This window comes from Falco rusticolus, chromosome 11 (assembly GCF_015220075.1).
Source record: "Falco rusticolus isolate bFalRus1 chromosome 11, bFalRus1.pri, whole genome shotgun sequence".
Lineage (NCBI taxonomy): Eukaryota > Metazoa > Chordata > Aves > Falconiformes > Falconidae > Falco > Falco rusticolus.
The window spans coordinates 29,304,103-29,325,070 of record NC_051197.1 but is presented as its reverse complement, the minus strand read 5'-3'; the positions used below and the strand labels follow the sequence as shown (position 1 = coordinate 29,325,070).

The 20,968-nt window shown below is 49.2% G+C and overlaps 1 protein-coding gene across 10 annotated transcripts in view; it reads left to right on the top strand.

The window, feature by feature from the left end:
- RASAL2 (RAS protein activator like 2) overlaps positions 1-19,477 on the top strand; it is a 187,950-nt gene extending 168,473 nt beyond the window's left edge. For 5 of the 10 annotated variants that reach the window (XM_037404207.1, XM_037404211.1, XM_037404203.1 and 2 more), the window contains 7 exons: positions 878-1,077; positions 2,042-2,903; positions 7,177-7,311; positions 8,662-8,864; positions 9,363-9,450; positions 12,104-12,134; positions 14,188-19,477. In XM_037404207.1, the coding sequence (XP_037260104.1) occupies positions 878-1,077; positions 2,042-2,903; positions 7,177-7,311; positions 8,662-8,864; positions 9,363-9,450; positions 12,104-12,134; positions 14,188-14,330 (1,662 nt within the window). In that variant the 3' untranslated portion in view covers positions 14,331-19,477. The remainder of the gene's footprint in view (positions 1-877; positions 1,078-2,041; positions 2,904-7,176; positions 7,312-8,661; positions 8,865-9,362; positions 9,451-12,103; positions 12,135-14,187) is intronic. The other 5 variants (XM_037404209.1, XM_037404204.1, XM_037404206.1 and 2 more) reach the window with 4 other exon arrangements.
- The last annotated feature ends 1,491 nt before the right edge of the window (positions 19,478-20,968 follow it).

The following is a 20,968-nucleotide window of genomic DNA, read 5'->3' as shown; positions in this document are numbered from 1 at the left end:
GCTTTCACCTTCTTCCTGCTGTCCCAAGAGCCTGAAAAGGTGCCCTGTAGGTGATATAACCAGCAGTGAGCCACGGGGGGGAGAAAGATAAAGAGCCTGAATGAGCAGCCTTCCTTGCTGGAAGGTCAGCTGCTCATATCCTAGGCCTGGCCAGCACTGAGCTAACATGTAATCCAAGAAGAAGCTACCCATTTAATCCCATGCTGATGTGATAATGTTGGGATGAGGCTCATTGATGTTTTCATGCAGTTATTTTTCACTTTTAGGTAGGGAAGAAAGCTGTAATTGTTGATTACAGGGTGCTGCGGAAGGCGGCATCAGTGTAGGATGCCAAAAGCAAAAGGCTTATGAAATGAAAACCTTCCCTTTCCCCATCACCCTCAACCCTTGCGATTTCTCTCATGATCCCCCTGAATGCCGCATCCCCTTGTCTGTTGGCATGCATTTCCTTCACCACATGACACCCTTTGCCTGGAAAGTTCCCCCACTAGCTGAACCTGTAGTCTTTGAATGCCCTTTAATGAGTAGATACTGTAGTTTTCACTTTGACCTCACCCACCCTGGACTTAGTTTGCTTTGCATGATAGTTTTGCATTGGAATGGCAATAGTTTTGTTTTATTGAGCATGATTTTTAATTTTGGGGGTCAATCCTAATTTCTTTTCTATTTCCTTTTCTTTCCTCAATGTCTGCTGCACCCCGTTTCGTCTCCTCCATCCATCTCGTCGCCGTGGTTACGCTGCTCCGTAACACTGCATTACGGTCCTGGCACACCCGCACACAACCACCCACCCTCCTTCCTTCCACCTCCACCCCTCCGCCTCTGTGCATCGTTATCAAAAAACTGGCGGATGTCGCGGTGCTTGTTGTCCAATTAGGGTGAAAATTCCTTCCTACAGGCGACCGTGGCAAAACTGGGACCTCTTCCTCGTATTCTTGCCGATATCACCAAATCAATGACCAACCCTACGCCGATACAGCAGCAGCTGAGGCGTTTCACTGAGCACAGCTCTAGTCCAAACGTCAGTGGCAGTCTCTCCTCAGGGCTTCAGAAGATATTTGAGGACCCCACTGATGGGTATGTAACAGCCAGAGCTCGAGGGGTGATGTGGGATCAGGGGGTGGTTAAGCCTGTGAGGAGTGGAGTGCTCCATCACCTGAGCTGCCTGCCCAGACCAGTAGGAGCTCCCAGTAGGAGCGGGAAGCTTGGACTGTTGTCACGGGTCCCAGTAAGACATGCACAAGGTGGCACTGGAGACCTGAAGCTTGTGGCTTACCCAGGACTCAGAGATGTCCCTGGGAGCCGGGGTCTTCAGCTGTGAAAAAACAGTTTTGCGATTTACTGCCAGTCTGAGCGCCTGGATGCGCAGTCAGCCCTCGTGCTTCCTCCTGGTGATCGGGCTGCTTAATTACTGCTCATGAAAAAACTGGACTTCAGGAGGAACTTGTTACTAACAGACCAGCAAAACCAGTCCCTCCTCGGTTCAGCGCAGCATTTCTCAGCCTGTAACAGCTGTTAATCAGAAGCAAAAAGCTGTGACATGGCAGAACTGGCAAAGAGCTTGGATACTGGGCTCTCCCGGTTGTTCCTGTGCCGTCAGGCGTGAGGGCCAGGACATGTGGAAGTGTCCGCCCTCTGAGCTCACATCTAGATCTGCAGGAGCCTTCACACAACTCCTGTTGAAGGTTTAGGCCCCCACAATACGTAGTGCTGGTGAAGGGTTAAATGGGATCCAAACCGCTCTGAAGTCTTGCTGGGAGACAGAAGGGAGGGGGGAGGATTCGGTGGGAATGGTTTGCATTTCAGCTGTGAAAAAAATAAAGATGAAGCGCTCCTTGAACGAAATGCAGTTCTCAAAGAGAAGCGGTAATTAAGGAAGAGTGTGTTTTGACTCGAACACAAAGAGCTCATAAAAGGAAATCTGGTTCCTTGAAGCTTTCAGCTGGGGGGGAGGTTAAATGAGGGAGGAAGACTTCTCTGGGACAGATCTCTCAGGATCTTGGCTGCTTAAAAATTAACCAGATTCCTTTCCACTCCACAGTGACTTGCATAAGCTGAAGTCTCCAACCCAGGAAAACGTAGATGGATATTTTAGGGGCAAGACCTTACTGTTGGTTCAGCAGGCATCCACCCAGAGCATGACCTACTCAGATAAGGATGAAAGGGAAAGCATCTTGCCCAATGGACGTAGCATCTCGCTCATGGACCTCCAGGACCCTCACACGGCTCACAGTGACCACGCTTCTATCATGCACGACGTGCCTTTGCGCCTGGCTGGCAGCCAGCTCTCTGTCACACAGGTGGCAAACATCAAACAGCTGTGGGAAACTCAGAGCACACCCCAGAGCGCTCCCCAGGTGAGAAGACCCCTGCACCCCGCTTTGAACCAACAGGGCAGCCTCCAACCTCTGTCCTTCCAGAACCCGGTTTATCATCTCAACAACCCGACCCCACCGCTGCCCAAGGCCTCTGTGGACTCCAGCCTGGAGAACCTGAGCACTGCCAGCTCCCGGAGCCGAAGCAACAGCGAAGACTTCAAACTTAGCGGGCCGAGCAACAGCAGCATGGAGGACTTCACCAAACGCAGCACGCAGAGCGAGGACTTCTCCCGGCGCCACGCGGTGCCGGACAAGCACGTCCCCATCGCGCTGCCCCGCCAGAACAGCAGCAGCCAGGCGCAGATCCGCAAAATGGACCAGGCCGGGCTGGGCGCCAGGGCCAAAGCGCCGCAGTCCTTGCCGCACAGCGCTTCTTTGCGCAGCACGGGCAGCGTGTCGGCCGTGTCGGGGGCCATGGTGACCGAACCCATGCAGAACGGGAGCCGGTCCCGGCAGCAGTCCTCGTCCTCCAGGGAAAGCCCTGTCCCGAAGGTGAGGGCAATTCAGAGGCAGCAGACGCAGCAGGTAAGGGAAGCCTTTTTCCAGGCGCGTTCTGCTTTGGTGTTTAGCTGATAGCTGCAGTGACCTGCAAAGCTTTTTGACCTTGGACTTGAATCGAGTACTGGCACTAAGTGGCCAGTAGCAAGTGTAAGAGATAGTCATGTCCATTATCCTTACAAGCTTGGCAAACCTAGCTTACCTATTCTTTGGATGCTTCTGTATTACATCCAAAACAATTTTTTTTTCCTCTTCACTAACACAGCAGCAAGCCTGCTGAAAGAAACAAAAGTTTACAAATTCCCTGAATAAAAAAAAACCAACCAGAAGCAGCTTTGTTCCAAATCATAGTTAAGATTGCCAAGTGAGACTGCGTTTGCCCTGTGGTGCTAATTTATAAGTACAGCTACCTAAAACCAGAAATAAAGATAAAATATCATAGAATAAACTGCTGCAGAAATAATGAAGTGGTACAGTCATCTTAAGTGTGGAGAAATCTATATTTCACCATGAAGCAACAGTCCGTTGCTGGTCCCCAGGTAAGTACTGCTTTTTCATTACTCATCCCAAACTATGAATAATGCAAACACTTTCTGGAAAGGAATGCTTATATGTACCAACTCCTAATGCACTTTAGCAGTTGTTCATAGGTGACTGTAAATCAAGATTTTCTTGTCAAAAAGCCAACATTCCTTTACCTTAAAACTAAATCCTGCCGTGATTTGCTGCGTGTGAAAATATTTTTCTAAACATTTTTCTATATCAGTTTGATGTTAAAGAGAAAATTAGTATTTAAACGCTTGGCACTACAGCAGACATAGAAAATGTCTCGATCTGCAGGTCGGAGGGTTGTTTTTAGAAGTGTCATATAAGTGCGTACAGACGTATCGGCTGGGCAGGGTGAGGCTCTTGAAGGCGACACAGATGCTGTTTCTTGCTGCTTAAGTGTGTTCTTCTGTGGTTACTGTGAGGGTAAAGGTGGTCACGTTTGATTTACCTTACCTAGTATAGAAGGAAATTTTTTAAGCTCTGGCTTTCCACAAGATCTTCTAGGAAGGATGCCGCTCTGCACGCAGGCTTTCGCTCCAGAAGGCTGTAGCCCCTGAGGTTGAGACTCCTCCGCAAGGAGCAGGAGGTTGTGATGCTCCTTGCTGACGTAGCCCTGTTGGCAAAAGCGCCGGTGAAGACATGGTTGTGCAAGGGGAAAAGCTTTTGGCTTGGAAGGTGAAGCTGGCAGAACCTGGCTGCCAGCGTGAGCTCCTGCTGTGCCAAAGGTTTTGCCCGTACCCCTGCTGGTGTAGCCTTCTTGGCAAACTCCTGAACGTTACAGTCGAAAGGAGGAAAATCTGGATGATGCCTGGGAACCCAGGAGCAATTGGGGCTTCAAAACTACTTTGATACCTCAGGTTCATTAAAGTACAAGGAGACCAGAAACACTGAATCGCAAAGCAAAGCTTAATATGCCAACTTAGTAATACCAAAAAAAAAAAGTAGTTGCATCTTATTTGAAGTGTATATGTTTGTGTCCTCCTTTGGAGTGTGTGTTTTACACCTGGGTGTAGAAGGGTTGATAAATGAAGTGTATTGAATACAACTAAGCCTAGTGTGGAGGTGCTAGGAAATTTTTAGGCCAGTAACAAAGATAAATTTGAAGGATAAACTCCCTTTGCAGTTCTCAGGCGTCCAGTGTGAACTTGTGTTGTATGATCTGCTGAGTCTTCTTCTGTGGTTCTGTGCAGCATCCCTGGGCAGCTGGTGTCTTTCCTCAGGGCTTGTTAGGGGAAGTGTCTACACAAACAGGCAAAGAAGGTCTTCGCTTTGAAGGCGTGAGGATAAGGAAGAGAAAGCCCAGGTGGTGTGTTTCCAGTCTCTGTGTGTGCACCTTCTGCGGGTGGCTGCTGCCCTGCGTGTGTTTACAAGAAACGTTGGGTTGCTCTTTGCAAACCCCCGGCTCTTCTTGTCTGAAATTGCTGATTATCCAACTGCCCCCAAGAAAATCGGTTACCTTTGCTCGTTTAGCATCAAAGTGGCTGCCTCAGACTTCCCTCTTCTCCAGTTGCTCTTTACATTCAGCTTCATAGATGCCTGCGACTGTGACTGGCTTCAGGGCAGTCTCCATCCCCCCCCCCCCCCCCCCTTGTAGGCAATGTGCTTCCACTTATTTTTCCACTCTACTTTCCATACTAATTGTTTCCACTGGATTCATTAGAGTACTTGCTCCTACTTTATTCAGAGAAATCAATTTGTTCTTTCCTTCCCCACACCCTTGAGAAATGTCTTGAAGTGTGCCAAATCGAATGGCCAGAATTTTTTGGAGGCAAATTCCATTGCGTCCTTTTAATTGCAAATTATGTTGTGGAATTCTGTTCTGATTTTAAAAAGAAAAGGAGAAAAGAGAAGTTGGGCATGTTCTTTCTGGGCATGTTCTTTCTAGGCGTGCTTTGTGGGCGTTATAATTATTGGACTCTGTTCTCTACAAGTCCCATTTGTTTCTGAATATAGAGCTAGGCCCTTTGTTTGCTGGGAGAGGTCACTTTCTGCCTTCCATTTCCATTTAGTAGGTAGGTGGGAACAGAAATGTCAGTGTGTTCCTTTGGAAGAGAGGCAAAGAGAGGAATTAATACATGTTCCTAGCAGGCTTTTTCTTTTTTCCCCCCTTTATTAGAGTATAACTCATAACCCATTAGCATGTGAAGTGCTTGCCGTCCGCTTGGTCTTTGTGGGCTTTCCGAGCTTGGCTGCTGAAAGTATCCCGTCCTACAGCCTGCAAGATGGCTTGGCAAGTTTGCTGCTGATCAGCAGTCTATTACAAGGCCGGCCATGGAATTTCTAGTCACCCTTCTGCTTAGCCCTCCGTAACTCCAACGAGCGGTGACACCGTTCATCCATAGCTGTTGGCATTTCCTAGAGCCAAAGCAGTTACCTCCGAGAAGAGCCTGCTGGTGGCAGAGCCACGCACCCTCCGTAGTTTCCCTTGCTGTGGCTGCCTGACAGCAAATAACATCAAAAAAACCCCAAACAACCGAAGGAAGGAACTTTGTCGGGCTGTCACGCTGCACTGGAGAGGGGCTGTTAGCCCTTCTGCTGTGAAGACTTCCTTCTAGTAAAAAGGCATCTGCCGAAATCCAGGGATTTTTGCCTAATTCCTACACCTTTGCCTTTACACCCGTCCTTGCTGAGGCCTATTCCCGTGCTGGAGTCCGCACCCCTGCGCGGGGCAGCCGAGCCGTTGCGGGCAGGTCCTCTGGCCTCGCCAGCAAGAGAAACCAAAGCGGAGGCCGATGCCATCCCTCGCCTGACTGGTGTAAACGAAGCTGGTACTGCCCCATAAGGAGCTCCTCGCCGAAACTGAGACTTCAGAACTGCCCTGCCCAGGGAGCCCGTGTCACTTGGTACAGTACTGCTGCTCCAGCACAAAAAAAAGCCACAGCTGGGACTGAGGGGGAAGCTGATCTTTCGCGTTTCTCAAAAAGTTCAGACAGTGTCGCTCTTTCAGCGGTAATTATGCTAATTCCTGTGCTTATAAACTTGTCTTTGTCCATGAAAATCGCTTGGAATTTGTAGCAAGCAATATTTTCCCCAGCCAGGCGGAGGGTTTCTTGTCTCCGTCCTTGGCCTTTTGGATTCCCTTAGAGGATAGATAGCCTCCGGTGATGCTTTATGGATCTCCTAGGAAGCACTGCTGGCCCTGGCTGCCTTTCGCAGCCTTGCCTGGGGGTGTGTGCTACAACAGACCAGCTAAATATAAAAACGTAAAAAACTCACCGGTGCTCCGATGCTGATGTTACACCTCTTTGCCTCTTTTAAGCACTGCCGTGCTGCCTCACGTGCAAGCCTTGCAGCCCCCCACTGCGTTGCAAAGCCTGCCTGCAGCCTGGCTGGGGCGGCTGCTCCCACGCTGAGCTCCGCAGCGCTCCGGAGAAGCCCATCTGTTGTACCTGAACGGGCGCCGAGCAAAGCTCGGCCGCTCTGATTGCTTTGGGAGAGAAATCACAGGTTGAGAAAGCCTTACGTAAAGTCTGGCAAAGGGGAAAGGTGGATGTGAACAGGGTTTGGAAACAAGGAGTTATCCAAAGAGAAGTTCATTTAGAAAGGAAGAAACATTTCTCCAGTGTGTGGGTTTTAGAGGGGCTGCAGGTCCCAAGTCGAAGGAGGGATGAAGCACCTCTGCAGGAGAGGGTTGGGGGATCCTTTGAGATGGACGGATTAACAGTCGTTTTTCTCTTCCAAATATACTGGATCTTAGAGCTGATTTATGTGTAGTTTCTGTGAAAAAAGCTTACGGGTATCTCTGCTGCAGGTTCAGTCACCTGTGGACTCTGCCACCATGTCACCGGTGGAAAGGACAGCTGCGTGGGTTCTCAATAATGGACAGTACGAAGAAGTAGAGGAGGACGCAGAGCAGAATCCAGATGAAGTCAAGCATGCTGAGAAGGTAGATTTTATTCTGTATGCAGCCATCTCGAGGGCTGGTCCTGTCCACGCTACAGCTGAGTTCAGAACAGCTGCTGCAACAGCCGTGCTTTCCAACACGGGTTGTACTGGCGTAACTTCCTGCTGTACCTGCTGACACACATACCTGTAGTACAGCATCCCATACTGTAGATTAACCCACGTACAGGCTGTAACCTGTCAAATGGGTGCAGAGTGACACAGCTGAGAGTTTGTACATGACAGGCTGGTATTTGGCACTTAGGTGCATCGTGAGTCACACTGCCTAAGTGTATTAGATCCTGCTCAGATCATTATTTTTTTATGACAATACTATAGCTACAGCATACTGCCTTTCTCCTATGTTTGCAAAACATTTTATGATCATTAAAGTCCATTTAAAAAAAAAACAACCCAACACACACAATTGTTAACCTAACTGAGTCTAGCTTAGGATACGCTCAGTGATTGTACAAGGCTTTGTAAATGCAATCCAGTCTTTGTCAGTAGCTGCATTCAGGTTTTGTCTTGGGCTTCCCCTGCAGCAAAGCCCTGTCATCGAGGTAGGACGGTATTTCTGGGCTACACAGAAACGTCCATGATCCCTCTTTTTAAAGCGTATTTTCTTTCAGGAGTAGATACCATTTTTCCGAACACGGTTACATCTATATGCCACTATGGTGACGAAGTTTAGTAAGAGGTTTGGTATTTTGAGAAGGCAGAGAGTGAGGAGCACATCTGGCGGACAAGCAGCAGGAACGCAGCATTGTTAGGAAAAGCAAATGAACCCAAACCAAAGTGGAATATGTTGAGATTCATTGCACTGCTGCAGAAGTGACTGTCCACAGAGACCATAAGTAGAACAAAGCCTCAGCCAAGTAAACTTCCAGGCTCTGTTCTGCAGCGAATGATTTGCTCTGGTTTCACACATGGTTTCACCTTCATTGGGTACTGAAGAGTGAGTTGTTTGGGTGCCATACTGGTCCATTTTGGAAGTCTGGTTGCCCAGGACATATTTACAGTTGAGCAGCATTGGCAGCTTCTGTCTGGGAGCTGCTTGAGTCTGGACTAACTGGGGATGTTACTGGTCAGGGCTGAGGAGCAGTGTGGGAGCCCTCTGGCTGCTTTACCTGTGCTACAGAGCGGCCCCCTGCACGGTGGGAAAACCGTAACGTCCGTGGGAGCTGCGTGCTCCGTGTCCATGGCTGCCCACGGTTGTTTGCTTGGCATTCCCTTTACTTCCATCAATTTATTTTTCATTAAAAAAACCAGTGTCCTCCTCTGAACAGCAGCAGCAGATTATAAGGATCCGGACTCTTTCCTTTGCATCTGATTCTTCCCCTTCCACCTGCAGTATGAACAAGAGATCGCGAAGCTGAAGGAGCGCCTGAAGGTGTCGAGCCGCCGGCTGGAGGAGTACGAGCGGCGGCTCCTGGTGCAAGAGCAGCAAATGCAGAAGCTGCTGATGGAGTACAAGTCTCGGTTGGAAGACAGCGAGGAGAGACTGCGCAGGCAACAGGAGGAGAAGGACAGCCAGATGAAAAGCATCATCAGCAGGTGAGGCTTTGGGAAGTTCGGGACTGCGCAGCATGAGCAGCTCCCCTTGTCGCGCGTTTGCCTTGATGCTGAGGAAGGTAGTTGCGTGACCTTCCTGACCTCTCTGGACTGATACCGTCCTGCCTTAGAGGTGAAGACATGGGGATGCAGGTGTGGAAACTTGCCTTAGATTGCCAGGAGAGCAAAGAAAAAGATTTAGGAATTTTTAACCCTGGTCTCTGTTGGACTTATAACGGGTCTTTTTACTTACTTTGTTTGCGATCTGTACTCGGGGCAATAGTTTTTCAGAGCAGTTGCATTTTTGGCAGTGTCTGTTTTGAGAATGACAAAGTTAGGCAATTGGGAGTGTCGGATGGATAGAGAAGCTTTTCTGAGTGCGGCAGAATTCTTCTCTTGCAGAGCCGGGACAAGCAGAGAGGTCAAACCAACAGGCCAGAGTACCTGAAACACTCTGGAACGGTGTTCAGCCGTCCTAATTTGTACCTCTTTGCTTACCAGACTCATGGCAGTTGAAGAGGAGCTGAAGAAGGATCATGCAGAGATGCAAGCTGTCATCGATGCAAAGCAGAAAATTATTGATGCGCAGGTAAGGAGCTCAGGATCTCCAAGAACCAAGTGTTCTGTGCGTGGACCCCATTCTTCTCCCCTGTCCTCCCCCCCACCCCGCCCCCAACGTCGTATCTAACTCCCAAGCTGGTGTTGGCCCATGGTGTTGCACATGTGACTTACTGCCTCCGAGGAGAGAATTGGGTTTTTGAATTCATAAAGGCTGCACTGTCTGACACTGGGTTTTGAGACAGCCTGACAACAAATCACAGGGCTGATGGCTTCTCTAAAACCTTTCCTGTTTTGTGAGATCCCGAGGGGGTGAAGGAAGAGCGGTGCATTGTGTAGCCATTGTTCCAAGCGTGGGGCTGGGAACTCTGGAAAAGCTCTGCCTCGTCCCAGCATAAATTGCCATGTGCATGCATCTCAGCTGTGCAAGCTAAGAGCATGGCTTTGAACGTTTGAGTCAAGAAAAGAGAATGCTTGCAATGGAGCATTGCCCTGTATAATGTCCTGTGTGGCATTTCACCCCATCTGACCGTCCCCCGCAGGCCCGGAGAAATGCCTGCGCTGCCACAACCCTGCAGTGCTTGCCGCAGCCGACACCACTTAGCTGTGGAAAGCGGGACCCAGCGGGCAATGCATGCGGGTGTATTGTGTGGGATCATTCCAGCTTTTCTTCTGTGTCTGTGCTGATCCCAGAGAGCAAAGCTTGTTCGAGAGAACCCGAGGCTGGTTTGATATCTGCCTGCCATGTTATGTTTGTGATATTTGCGTTTGGAGGACGTCTTCCCTGCTTCTGGGCTTTTCAGTAGTTCCAACTGTAAACTTTCCTTGAAGGATCATCTTAAGAAGGTGACCTGTTTCAGGAATAACCCAAGTTATTTCAGAAAGTTGTCTCCCTCCACAGCGTGGCAGGATGGGGAGCCTCAGCTGAACACTGTTAAGGATGGTGGATTGGAGTAGAGGTGTCAGTGAGCACAAAAGGGCATCCTTCAGCCACTCTTATTTTTTCCTGTTGAATGGCCAGCAATAATAGAAACATTTGAGCTCACACGGAACTGTAGGGAAAAATAAAAAATACAGAAAAAAGCTGTGTTTTAAAAAGCCTGGTAACACCAGGAGGATATTTATAGCAGATTCCTTTTTTGATAATTTGAAAAGTTCTGGTTTTCCTGCTGCCTCTGCCCATTTTCCCACAGTTCTTTAGAAAGACTGTTCATGAAAGCTGGATTTTTGGATCCGTGCCATCTAATCTGAATAAATCACTTGTGTACAATTACGTGGCACTTCTGTTACCTAGCCTCGCAGGATAAAAAGGAAAGCCTACTGGAATTACACCACGTGTAGTTCCTAGTTCTTGTGCGAGATGCTCTGCATGGAGGCTCCAGTGTGGCCAACCTTCTGAGGTGCAGCTCAAGGTGAAATCCTGGCTGTGAGGGCTTGCACTCGGAATGCCGAGTGGGAGAGCCCAGTGCTGGGGGGTCAACAGGAACGTAGCCAGGTACTGTAGTTTTTTACTTTTCTTGGTGGAGGGGAACAGTACAGCAGCCTCCAAGGTGATCAAGGAGCATGGCAAGTGTAAGCTGTAGAAGTAGAACTTGGACGTGCTGGGCTGGTTTTTTTGGAGGTGGGCAGAGTCAGGGCACCTTGCTGATGGAATGGCAGCTCATCCAGACAGCAGCCTGGTGTTTGAAGGTGGGTGATGCCTTTTGCAGCTGCCTCAAGAAGGTGAAAGGGGCACTGAGCAAACTCACAAAAGGTGAGTTTTGGAAGGAAGGATTTGAGAGAGTGTCAGTAAGCACCTTGCCCTTCCTTTAGCTGGCTGTGCCAGCAGGCGCTCAGGCTCGGTGTGAGGTTAGGGACCAGCTTGATCCCCCCGTGTCACCAGCTGGCAGAGGAGACTGCTGCTGGCTTGTCAGACCCTCAGGGCCAGGAGGGTGTGCTCCTTGATCACACTTGATCAAATGGTGCATCCTTTATCCCCTGCAGTGGAAACTGTTGAAAAAACAGTGGCGTTTAACAATTCCTCCTTTAATCTGACATTTTTTCTTCCAACGTGCTGTTAGCCGCTAGGGCAGGTAAGGTTATCGGCAAACCTCAACTGCTTCAAGGTCAAGCAGTTCATGGGGGAAGCTTAGCTGCCATTGCCCTTCCATGGGCACCTGAGCGGAAGGGGAAAATGCTGAAGGATTCAGAGCAGACACACCAGAGGAGCCCAAGCGTCTGCTGGGGTCTGTAGCAACCTATGTTTGCTCGGAAGGTTTTCCTTAGTCTGTGATTTGTTTGGCAGGGGGATATGGCAGCAGCTAGAAAAGAGAGGGCCTTTTGTACGTCAGGCTTCAGGAGTGGAGTTGGAACCTGGCTTATCACACCTGCCCGAAGAGTTCAGTGGCTGCTAGGAAGCAGCGGTAGCCCAGGCTTCTTGTGCTCAGTCACATCGATGGACACAAGATGCTTTTCGGGATTTGCTCTCGTGTCGTGGTCGGGTGCAGCACCCGCTACCGCGCCGACACAGGAGGCCAGCCTTGTTCTCCGTCTGCGTGCAGCGCCTGGTGCGTGCTGGGCACCCCTAGGCTGGCGCTGGGGGCAGGGGCTAGGTCTGCCTACGCTCTCCTTGGAGCAGCGGAGCTGCAAAGAGTTACTAGCCCAGTTGCTATTGCAAGTGACATCTCCGCTGTGTTAAATTACAGGTCATAAATGGGGATGAGATAATTCCAACAGGCAAGTAAACCCAATCAGTTCTCTAGCTGAGCAGTACCCAGTCCTGGCCCAGCGCACTGACCTCCTACCCATTCCAGCTCCTCCCGCTCCGTGTGCCCAATTCCTGTGCGTTACAGACATCTCCGCTAGGTTGTATTTTCCTTTGAGCCAGACGGTGCCTCTACTCACCAAGCTCACGCTTTTAAGATTGATTTTTCCAAGTGTAGGTTTCCAGCTGTTTTGTACACTGGCACAGTGAGCACGTATCAGTGCCAGAAAATAACCAGCCTTTAATTTTTAACTCTTTGGAAAGCTATATTCTTTGGAAATAAATTTGAATTTGAAATTTTATATTCCACTGAAATGTAGTCCGACGAGGAGGAGCTTTAAGTTGCTGAAGAGCACGGTTCTGCTCAGGGAGCTGTGTTTTGCAGGATTTATCTCTGCGTGGGAGGGAATGCTACGGCCTTTTCCTGCTCCGTGGTCTGTTCTCTTTGCTCGCATCGGCTGGATCAGGGCACGTGCTGGGGCAGGCTGTAGCCTGCCTGGCTGTTGGTTTCTAGTGCCTCCTCCCCCATTTGCTCTGCTCTACAGAGCTGGGTCTCTTCAGGGCTGTAATACAAGCAGTACTTAAATTCTGCTTTGTTTTTGCACCCTGACGCTTACCCCCGGGGGGAAGCCCGCTGAGAAAAGCAAACATGACTCGATTACTGATGTACCAGGCAGCTGATACGCTGGGATCAAAATCTCAAGGGGCTGTTGCAGCACTTAGGTCTCCTGAGCAGTATGTCTGAACTATCCCTTAATGTCTGTGCCTCCTGTGCATCGTTTTTCCTTCCATTTTGTTTCTCAGTGGGCTGGACTGGGAATAAAATTCCTGCACGCAGCTTTTTTTCATTCAAAGAAATTAGACATTTTTCCTTCTGAAAGAAAAAAAGCCAATCAGCCGGTAGCATGGAGAGCATATTTACCCTTTGCCATCTCTTTTGCTTCTTTGTTTGGCTGCATCTATTCTTTTTTTTTTTTTTTTGAGGGAAGATGAAAATTGTCATTTCTGATCGTGTCACCAACTCTTGGGCTTGACCCACCCCCTAGTGCTTTACCCCACTGCAGATAATCCAGCTGTTAGCAGGCTGGGTTTTGTTGATGGCTTTTTTTATTTTTTATAAATTTAGTACACCTCCTTGAGCTTTCAGCTAAAAGTAGAGGCTAGCACTTCGTGAGCGAGAAGAATCAAAACGGGCATGTGGGAGCCCTGGATTCGGCGGAGCCCGGGAGCCCTCTGAGCTGGAATGGGTCTAGGAGCAGTGTGTTCAGTGTTTGTTCTTGTGTTCTGTCGATGGCATCTCCCCTCCACCCACACCGCCCTCTTCCCCTTCACCTCAAATAACCCCTTAGTTTTAGCTTTTGGCTGCTTCTTCTCTATGTTGCTGTTGCACCCTCACTCCTGCTGGTGACTGCAGGCTGCCATTATCTGCTTTTTTTTATTATTATTTATTTATTTCAAGCATACCATGAGTTTATTCTGAGCACACTCCATCCAAAGTACAGAGACAATGGCCGTTAGATACCACTTGCACTTTTCTCTGCCAGATGAAACCTCCACCACTTTTGTTTTCTGCTGCCTGTTTCTGTTTTTCTAACATAGATTAAAAACCAATTAAATTGGCTATCGTTGTTATTAACACCAACGCCCTTCCCCTCCCCTCTGCTGGCTGAATAGCGCATGTCCATCTGCCTCGGCTGGAGGCTGCCTGGACAAAGCCACTGTGACCGGATCGATTCAGCGATGTAACTGTGACTCGCCGTCACCTCCCGTCACGCCAAAAGGCCAGGAGGGCCAGGCCAGCCTGGGGAAAGCCCGTGGCATGCGGGGGCCGCGTTACCCCAAGAAAACAGAAAGAGGCAGACATCCCATCTTAGTGGAGAATGTTAGCCAAGCTGCCTCTGCCTAGAAATCACCTGAAGACACTGTCACAGCCCCGGGCCCTGGAAGTTCCCCGTGGAGCAGGCTGGTGGGGCAAAGGCGTTTCGCTGGCGAGGGAGCTCTGACTTTGTGGGGTGTTTGTTGCAGGAGAAGCGGATCGTGTCCCTGGACTCTGCCAACACGCGGCTGATGAGTGCCCTGACGCAGGTGAAGGAGCGCTACAGCATGCAAGTCCGCAATGGCATCTCCCCCACCAATCCCACCAAGCTTTCCATCACGGAGAATGGTGAATTCAAAAACAGCAGCTGCTAACTGGGCAGATGCTGCCGGCCATCTCCCCAGAAGGGCAAGAGGGCGCAGACTCAAGAAACCTTCAACGTAGCCCCCCCTTCCCCTTACAGGTTTACATAATGCTGCTAACAAAATTAAAAAAAAAAAAAAAAAAAAAAAAAAAAAGAGCAAGAAGAACTCTGAAAGGTGGGCTTTGATTCCCCACTCCAGGCCAGGAGAACTGGGCTCCCGACCGCAAGTCCTTCCATATCACTGTGTAAATAGAGGGAGCTCTTGGGTCATGTACAGAAAATGCCGATGTAATATACCAAAAGGAAGTGAATACTGTAGATTTTTTTAATTATTGCTATTTTTATTATTATTATTTTTTTTTCCTCTTGTTGAAAGCACTGCAGTCCTTGGAGGAGGAAGAGGGGGGTGTGAGTGCATGTGTGTTGTGGGTGCGAGAGCGAGCGAGCAGCAGTGGGTTACATTAGGCAGCGGCTGTATGTGTCAGGCTGGCTGATACACGTACACGAGTGGAGTGAAATAGCGGTGAAATGAATTCTGTAACAAAACTCATCTGCTGGTTTTATTCCACTCTTCTCTAGCTGTTCTTTACCTGAATGCAAACTCGATAGCAAACATTTTTAGCAAGAAAACGGGCTCTTGCTGGATCCTGTACCTACTTTCAGTAGGGCTCTGGCAAAAAATTGCCAGTCTCTTTGAACAAGGTGAAAACTTGGAGCAGCAAGCGTGTTTCCTTGCATTTGCACACAGTCAGGCTTCCCATCAAACAGACAGAGGGAATCTGCAGTTTTTCGAGGTAGGATTCTTTCTTTTTTACCCCAGTTCTAATGCAGTTTTATATTTTCTGTTTTGAGAATTTACAGACCTGTAAATACTTTTTTTAAAAAATTTCTATCCAGCCCCCACTCTATGCCCCTCTTCGGTGGCGCCTTGAATTCGTTCCCTGTGCTCCGTCGGGAACAGCCAGGTTAATGCTCTGAGGAAGGGGCTGGCCCAAGGCGCCCACGCCCAGCAAAGTATGCAAAATCTCCTTTTTCCGAGCAGATTTCTATCTTTTAACTCTTGTTTAATTTCATTGTTTCAGCTGCTAGCTTAGCCAGTCTACTTCCAATGAAAGATGCTTTTTGCACGTTTGTGTTAAAAGATCTTTCATTTCCACTGATTTTTTTTTCCTTTTTCTGGATACTTTAAAGGAGTTATTTTGAAGTTCTGTACACACCAGTTTGTTCTTAAGGAGTTTTGACTAAGCTTTCATCTCCAATTACTTCCAGTTGCATTTCATAGAAGCATACTTACAGGCTGTATGTGAATGCATATATAATGACAAAGTGACCTTCTTGTGGAAGATAATGACGTTCTCAAACTGTAAAAGATTAACAGTAAATGGCACAGTATCGTCCATTCTCATGATTTCATCAAATGCTACAATATTTAGTTTGTTTGGTTTTTTTAAAGCCCTAGATTCTGGAAGCAAGTAGTAGTGTGTGAATCTTCACTTTCACCTTTTGGTGTACGTTTCTAGCCCCCAGACTCACAAAGTGAATGAAATTACTGCGACAGCACTTGAACTTCAGAATTATAGAAATATAATAGCGAGCGTGATGAGCCATTCAAACATGTTATGGAAATGAGAGCTTGGAAGAGTTGGCTGCAGAGCGAGACAAGACCTTGCGCAGGTGCCTGGGCACGGGGGGTGTTTGGCACAGTCAGGCCGCGAGTTAATGAGGTGGCTGGGGGGCACCTGGCTGAACCCCTACAGCCTGCGGTACGGGAAGGTCAGTGGGGGAGCTGGTCAGCCGTGCTGGCCTTGGCTTCTGAATCTCTAAAATTGCCCTACATTACAAAGGTGACCGTTCCTAAACCAATTTCTTGACCTCCTGAAAGTGACCCGTGTTGCCTTGACCAGGAAGGATCGGCAGTGCCCAGGACCCAGCTCAGCATCTGTGGTCAGGTTGGTTTGGTCTGCGGCGATGCATTTCTCTCGCCTCCATGAAACTGTCGCGGTATGTCACTGTTCAGCCCGACTCTTGTGTCACGATACTCCAGTTAAACACCATCACAGGGGTGTGTTACGTCACTAACGGTGCGTCAGTACAGAAACTGCGTCTCCTGCACTGTAGGATGTACAAGAGAAACGTGGATGCGTCTCTCCCAGGAAGGCTTTCTGGAGAAGACTTGGCTGCAGCAAGCTGGGGTTTGCGGTTTTTGCTTAGCCTGTCAGGTGAGAGCTGCTCCGGCCGCTCAAATGCGCCTTGGTACCGCGGGCCAGGAGCATCCCTGGCTTGTTCCCGGTGTGTCGCAGCCGCGGCAGCGCTGCCTGGCGCACCTGGGGCTGTGCTCTGCATGTCCCGAGTAGTGATCACTTTTCCATACTTCCCAAACCGTCTTCCAGCTCTGGGTCATTGCTGGCATCCGATACGTTCTTCCTCAAACTGTGTCTTTGAGTTCCTCCTCCTTTCCTTCTCCCTTCACGCATCACAGCTGTCGGCAGTCTATCGAGTTTGTATTGATCTGTCTTGTGAGTAGCTCTCTTTTACAAGAAACCTTTGCAAACCCTTTTTGTTGAGTACTTTGGTGTGATCTGCATCTCCCCATCGCTGTGTACATTAATTAGACAGCTTCATTGTGCGAAATCTGTTCCCCAGCAGTAGCCTTTTCAGATGGGTAGGTGCATTGCTCACTTCATACGCGGTGCAAAGAGGACGGGTGTTCTGTGACGGGGACCTAAGAGCAAGCGGCTGTAGGAGTGCGTCGACTAGGACGCAGCAGAAGCAGATACATCATTCTGGTGGCGTTGGTCTAACATTAACCGGGGAAGTGCATTTCACCGGCGCTCCCCAGCTGTCTGGTAATCCATCAGAGGTCACTGCCTGAGCTGTGCGGTTTGATGCTGAAGACTCCAAAGCATCCATTTTGGTTTCTGCAGAGAAACGCAGCAGGGGCAACATTTCAGCCCTGAATTTTAGAGGGGAAATTATACCTGCTCCAAGATCGGTATGTTTTGGCGAGGTCTTCAGTAACGTGTCTTTCTAAAATACACCTTCTCCTCTGTATTTCTTAAGCTTGTAGAATGCTTGTAGGGAAAAGCTGCTAGTCTAAAACAGCCTGAACCATCGGTGTCGTCCTCATAGCTTGTTGCTAGGCTGGTTATTTCTTTCCTATTTCAGTTCCTACTCTAAAGTACAACGTGTGCTCCTCTCAACTCCCGCTGTAGAGGAGAAGCTGCCTGTCAACCCGAGAGGGGGTGAAGGTTGCAGGCTCGCAGTGCTGCAAGACCAAAACTGATTAGCTGCAGCACAAGATGTTGTGCTCCTGAGTTCTGCTGGCAGCTGTCTTTCCTGGTTTGTTACCAAGCAGTTTTCTAGAGAAATTTTAAGCTGCCTCAAGCCGACAATATGTGAAAATGCCAGTTCATGTTTCATCCAGTCTGACAAAATCCAAGTGGCACTAAACCACGTGGCAGCCAAAAGGCCTGTCTGTTTAGGAGCAAGGGCCCTACGGGGCCTGAGAGCATTTGGTTTCAGACTAGTAGCCCGTGGTCCCTGCAGCAGTGAGAGCAGTAGCAACTAGCAGGACGTCTGACGATGCGCATCAGAGACGTTAGGGTTTGGTTCATACTTCCAGCACGTGCATTGGGCTGTGTCTGATGCTGTTGTAAGGAGCTGCTGCTCTCATTTGGAAACAGCTGAAGTAGTGCAGGAAAAAATTCATAGCCTGTAGCAATAATTCTCGTGTATTCCTAAGGCTGAAACAGAAAAGTTGCCCATCTTGGCGTCTCGGTCCTTGCTGGCCACGTTAGTCTATTACTGGGATGGTTTTTCCCAGCCCCCAAAGCCAGCTGGGCTCCCGAGTTGTCGCTAGAAGCTCAGAGCCAGCATGGCAGGGTGGGAGATGGAGGGGCCTTCTGTGGCGCCGTGGCCACCTGCCACGTTGCGTGTGGCATCTGCAGCATGTGTGCAGCAGGGGTGGCCCGGACGGCGTGGGCTGGGCACTGGCGGAGAAGTGAGGGAGCACGGCGAGGGAGCAGCAGCATCCCGTCACTGCCCATTCTTTGCAGCTCCGGGAATTCGGACCTTTTTTTTAAGGGAAATAGATTTCACATCCAGGAAGTACCAACAGTTACTCCTCTGGTGCACTAAAAGTGGGCAGCTACACGTAAAAGCACAGATTTGTACGGCTGCACGGTTTGCGACATTCCTCTCCGGTGGCGTAACGCAGGCAGGCGATCCCGAGGCGCGCGGGAAGGGATGTGGGTATTTTCTAGTTAGAGAATCTGAGGTGTATCCAGTAATAAATTCTGTATCCATTTAATAAGTCATCCAAAAAATGGGTCTTATTTTATGTTCTTGAAATTGCTTTGGGTTGGCTTAGGCTTTTTTTTTTTTTTTTTTTTCTAATATGATATATTGATTTAATGATTTAATGCTTGCTTAAACCCACCAGCTTTTAACTTCATCTGAACACTCGATGATTGAAGTCCATCGGTTTTACAGCAGTGCCCGTGCAATGTGGTAGCAGTAATTATCTGCGAAGGTCACCGTGTCTGTATGAGTTCTGTCTGTTCTGCAAAAATGTCTGTGTCGTTCCTGGCAAATAATCCCTGTCCGGGTTGAACCGTTAGCTGTATTGCCGTCCGTGAGGAGCCTGGTCAGGCACAGGTATCCGGCTGAGTCTGACAAAGCAAAAAGAGTTACATTTAGGCTGATGCTTTTAGGTATTTCCTTCTGCACAGTAAGTTAACTCCCGTGAGAGCAAGCATGTCGTTACAGATCATGCCTGCCAGGAATCCTACCTGTAAAAATAGATTTTCTGTCTCAAGGGCCTTAATAAGAGTGTTACTACACAGAACTGTTTTACAATGATAGCTCTAAATAATTTATTTTTTATTTCAACAAAGTACATCTTAAAAAGTAATAAACTTGTTTTTCAAGCCGTATTTTTATGCTAGTAGCACTGGACTGTTTGGTCTCTGAGATCCATTTCTGCATTTCATTGCCTGGGTTTGTTCTAAAGAAGATTTATTTTTGTTCTGTGAATAATTTTTGAAGGTTCTTGTAATATGTACAGATATAGATACATTTGAGGTCTTTTATTGATATTCCTACAAAGAATACAAATAAACTTTAACTTTAAACAATTTGGACTCAGTAAACCTATGCTGATTGAGAATTCTGCTCTTTCTGCCCTCGGGTTGTGCTTGGGTTTTGTGTAACTCCAGAGGGTGGTGGGAGATTCAGTGTAACTTACGTTTGGGATGGCGTAGCTCCCGTTCGGCGCCTGGAGCTCCCAGAGTGACCCCCGGGGGTGCAGGGCTGAGCCGAGCAGCAGGATTAATGCCGTTCTGGTGTTCCTGCAGCTGGGTGGGTTTGCTGGGGTGTCCAGCTGTGTGCAGCTCTGCCTCCCCGGTCACCGCCTGCCTTTTCCGAAGCTGTCCTGGAAAATCGCTGGCGTTGTGGAGTGAGAGAGCGACAAGCTGTGGAGACGCGGAGAATTGCTCTCTGCCGCTTCTAGGCATGGGATTCCTCGGATAATAACATCCTAAGAAGGCAGAGAGAGAATTACCTCGTATTAAGTGATGTGTTTATGCCTCTCATGCCAAACCAGCAAATTCCGTGTTCGGGGAGCTCCTGGTTTGCAGTTCTCATGCACCAGCCCAGCGCTGCGGTGCTTGAGGCGTGGGCACACAGGAGGAGTTCACAGAAAATGCTGGATTCTAAGCCATACATATTTATTCTTCATACGTGTATGAAATCTTGTATCTTAACGAGTGAGAAGACCTCTGTCATAGCGTGAAACCTGTACTCGAGGGGATGTTTTGCTAAAAGTCTTTGTATTTTCATTTCACATGATGCTTTTTTTTCCCATCGCTTTGAAGCCTGCAAAATACACACAGCGAACCTCGAGTTGTTACCGTGTGCCTCCACCCTGGCCCGACGCTTTGTTGTGTTCAAGTCCCCCTGCATGTTCTGCCTTGTTCTTGCTTAGGCTGTGAGTTTTCCATGCCGAGAGCTGCCTCCCTGCATGTCCGTACGGAACCCGAAACAGCGGGTGCCTGATGCTTCTGGGCACGAGGGCAGCGCTGGCAGCGTCCCTGAAGGAGGTGGGTCTGCAAATTCCCACACCCATGGCTCGTCCTCTCTCGGCACTCGCCCAGCAGTCGCCCGCTCCTCGCCCAGCAGTCGCCCGCTCCTCGGGGCGATGCCAAGCGCTGCCCAGGGAGCTGCCTGGGTGTGAACAGGCGAGGCAGGAGCCGGGGAGGGGAGGGGTAGGGTGGGATGCAGACCCTAGCAGGCAGAGTGACATCAGTGTTGTGTTTGCTGTCGTGGTTTTGGGGAGGGATGGGGTGGGGGGGTCTAAGGGGCAGAGGGACGGGCGGGGGAAGGCAGGGCTGGGGGAAGGAGACGGCCGGAGGGCGTGCTGAGTGACGCGAGGCAGAGCCAGAGCATTGCACAAATGCCAGTTAGGGCGACACTGAGATAATACAATTAAAGCTGTGGAAATTCTGGGCTTTTTGGTGACTGTCCCAAAGCAACTGATGGTCAAGTGTTCTGTCCTGCTGGGGATGCTGAATTCCCCTTTACCTTGAGTGTGCTCCTTCGTGCCACCGAGTAAAACTCCTGTACGTGAA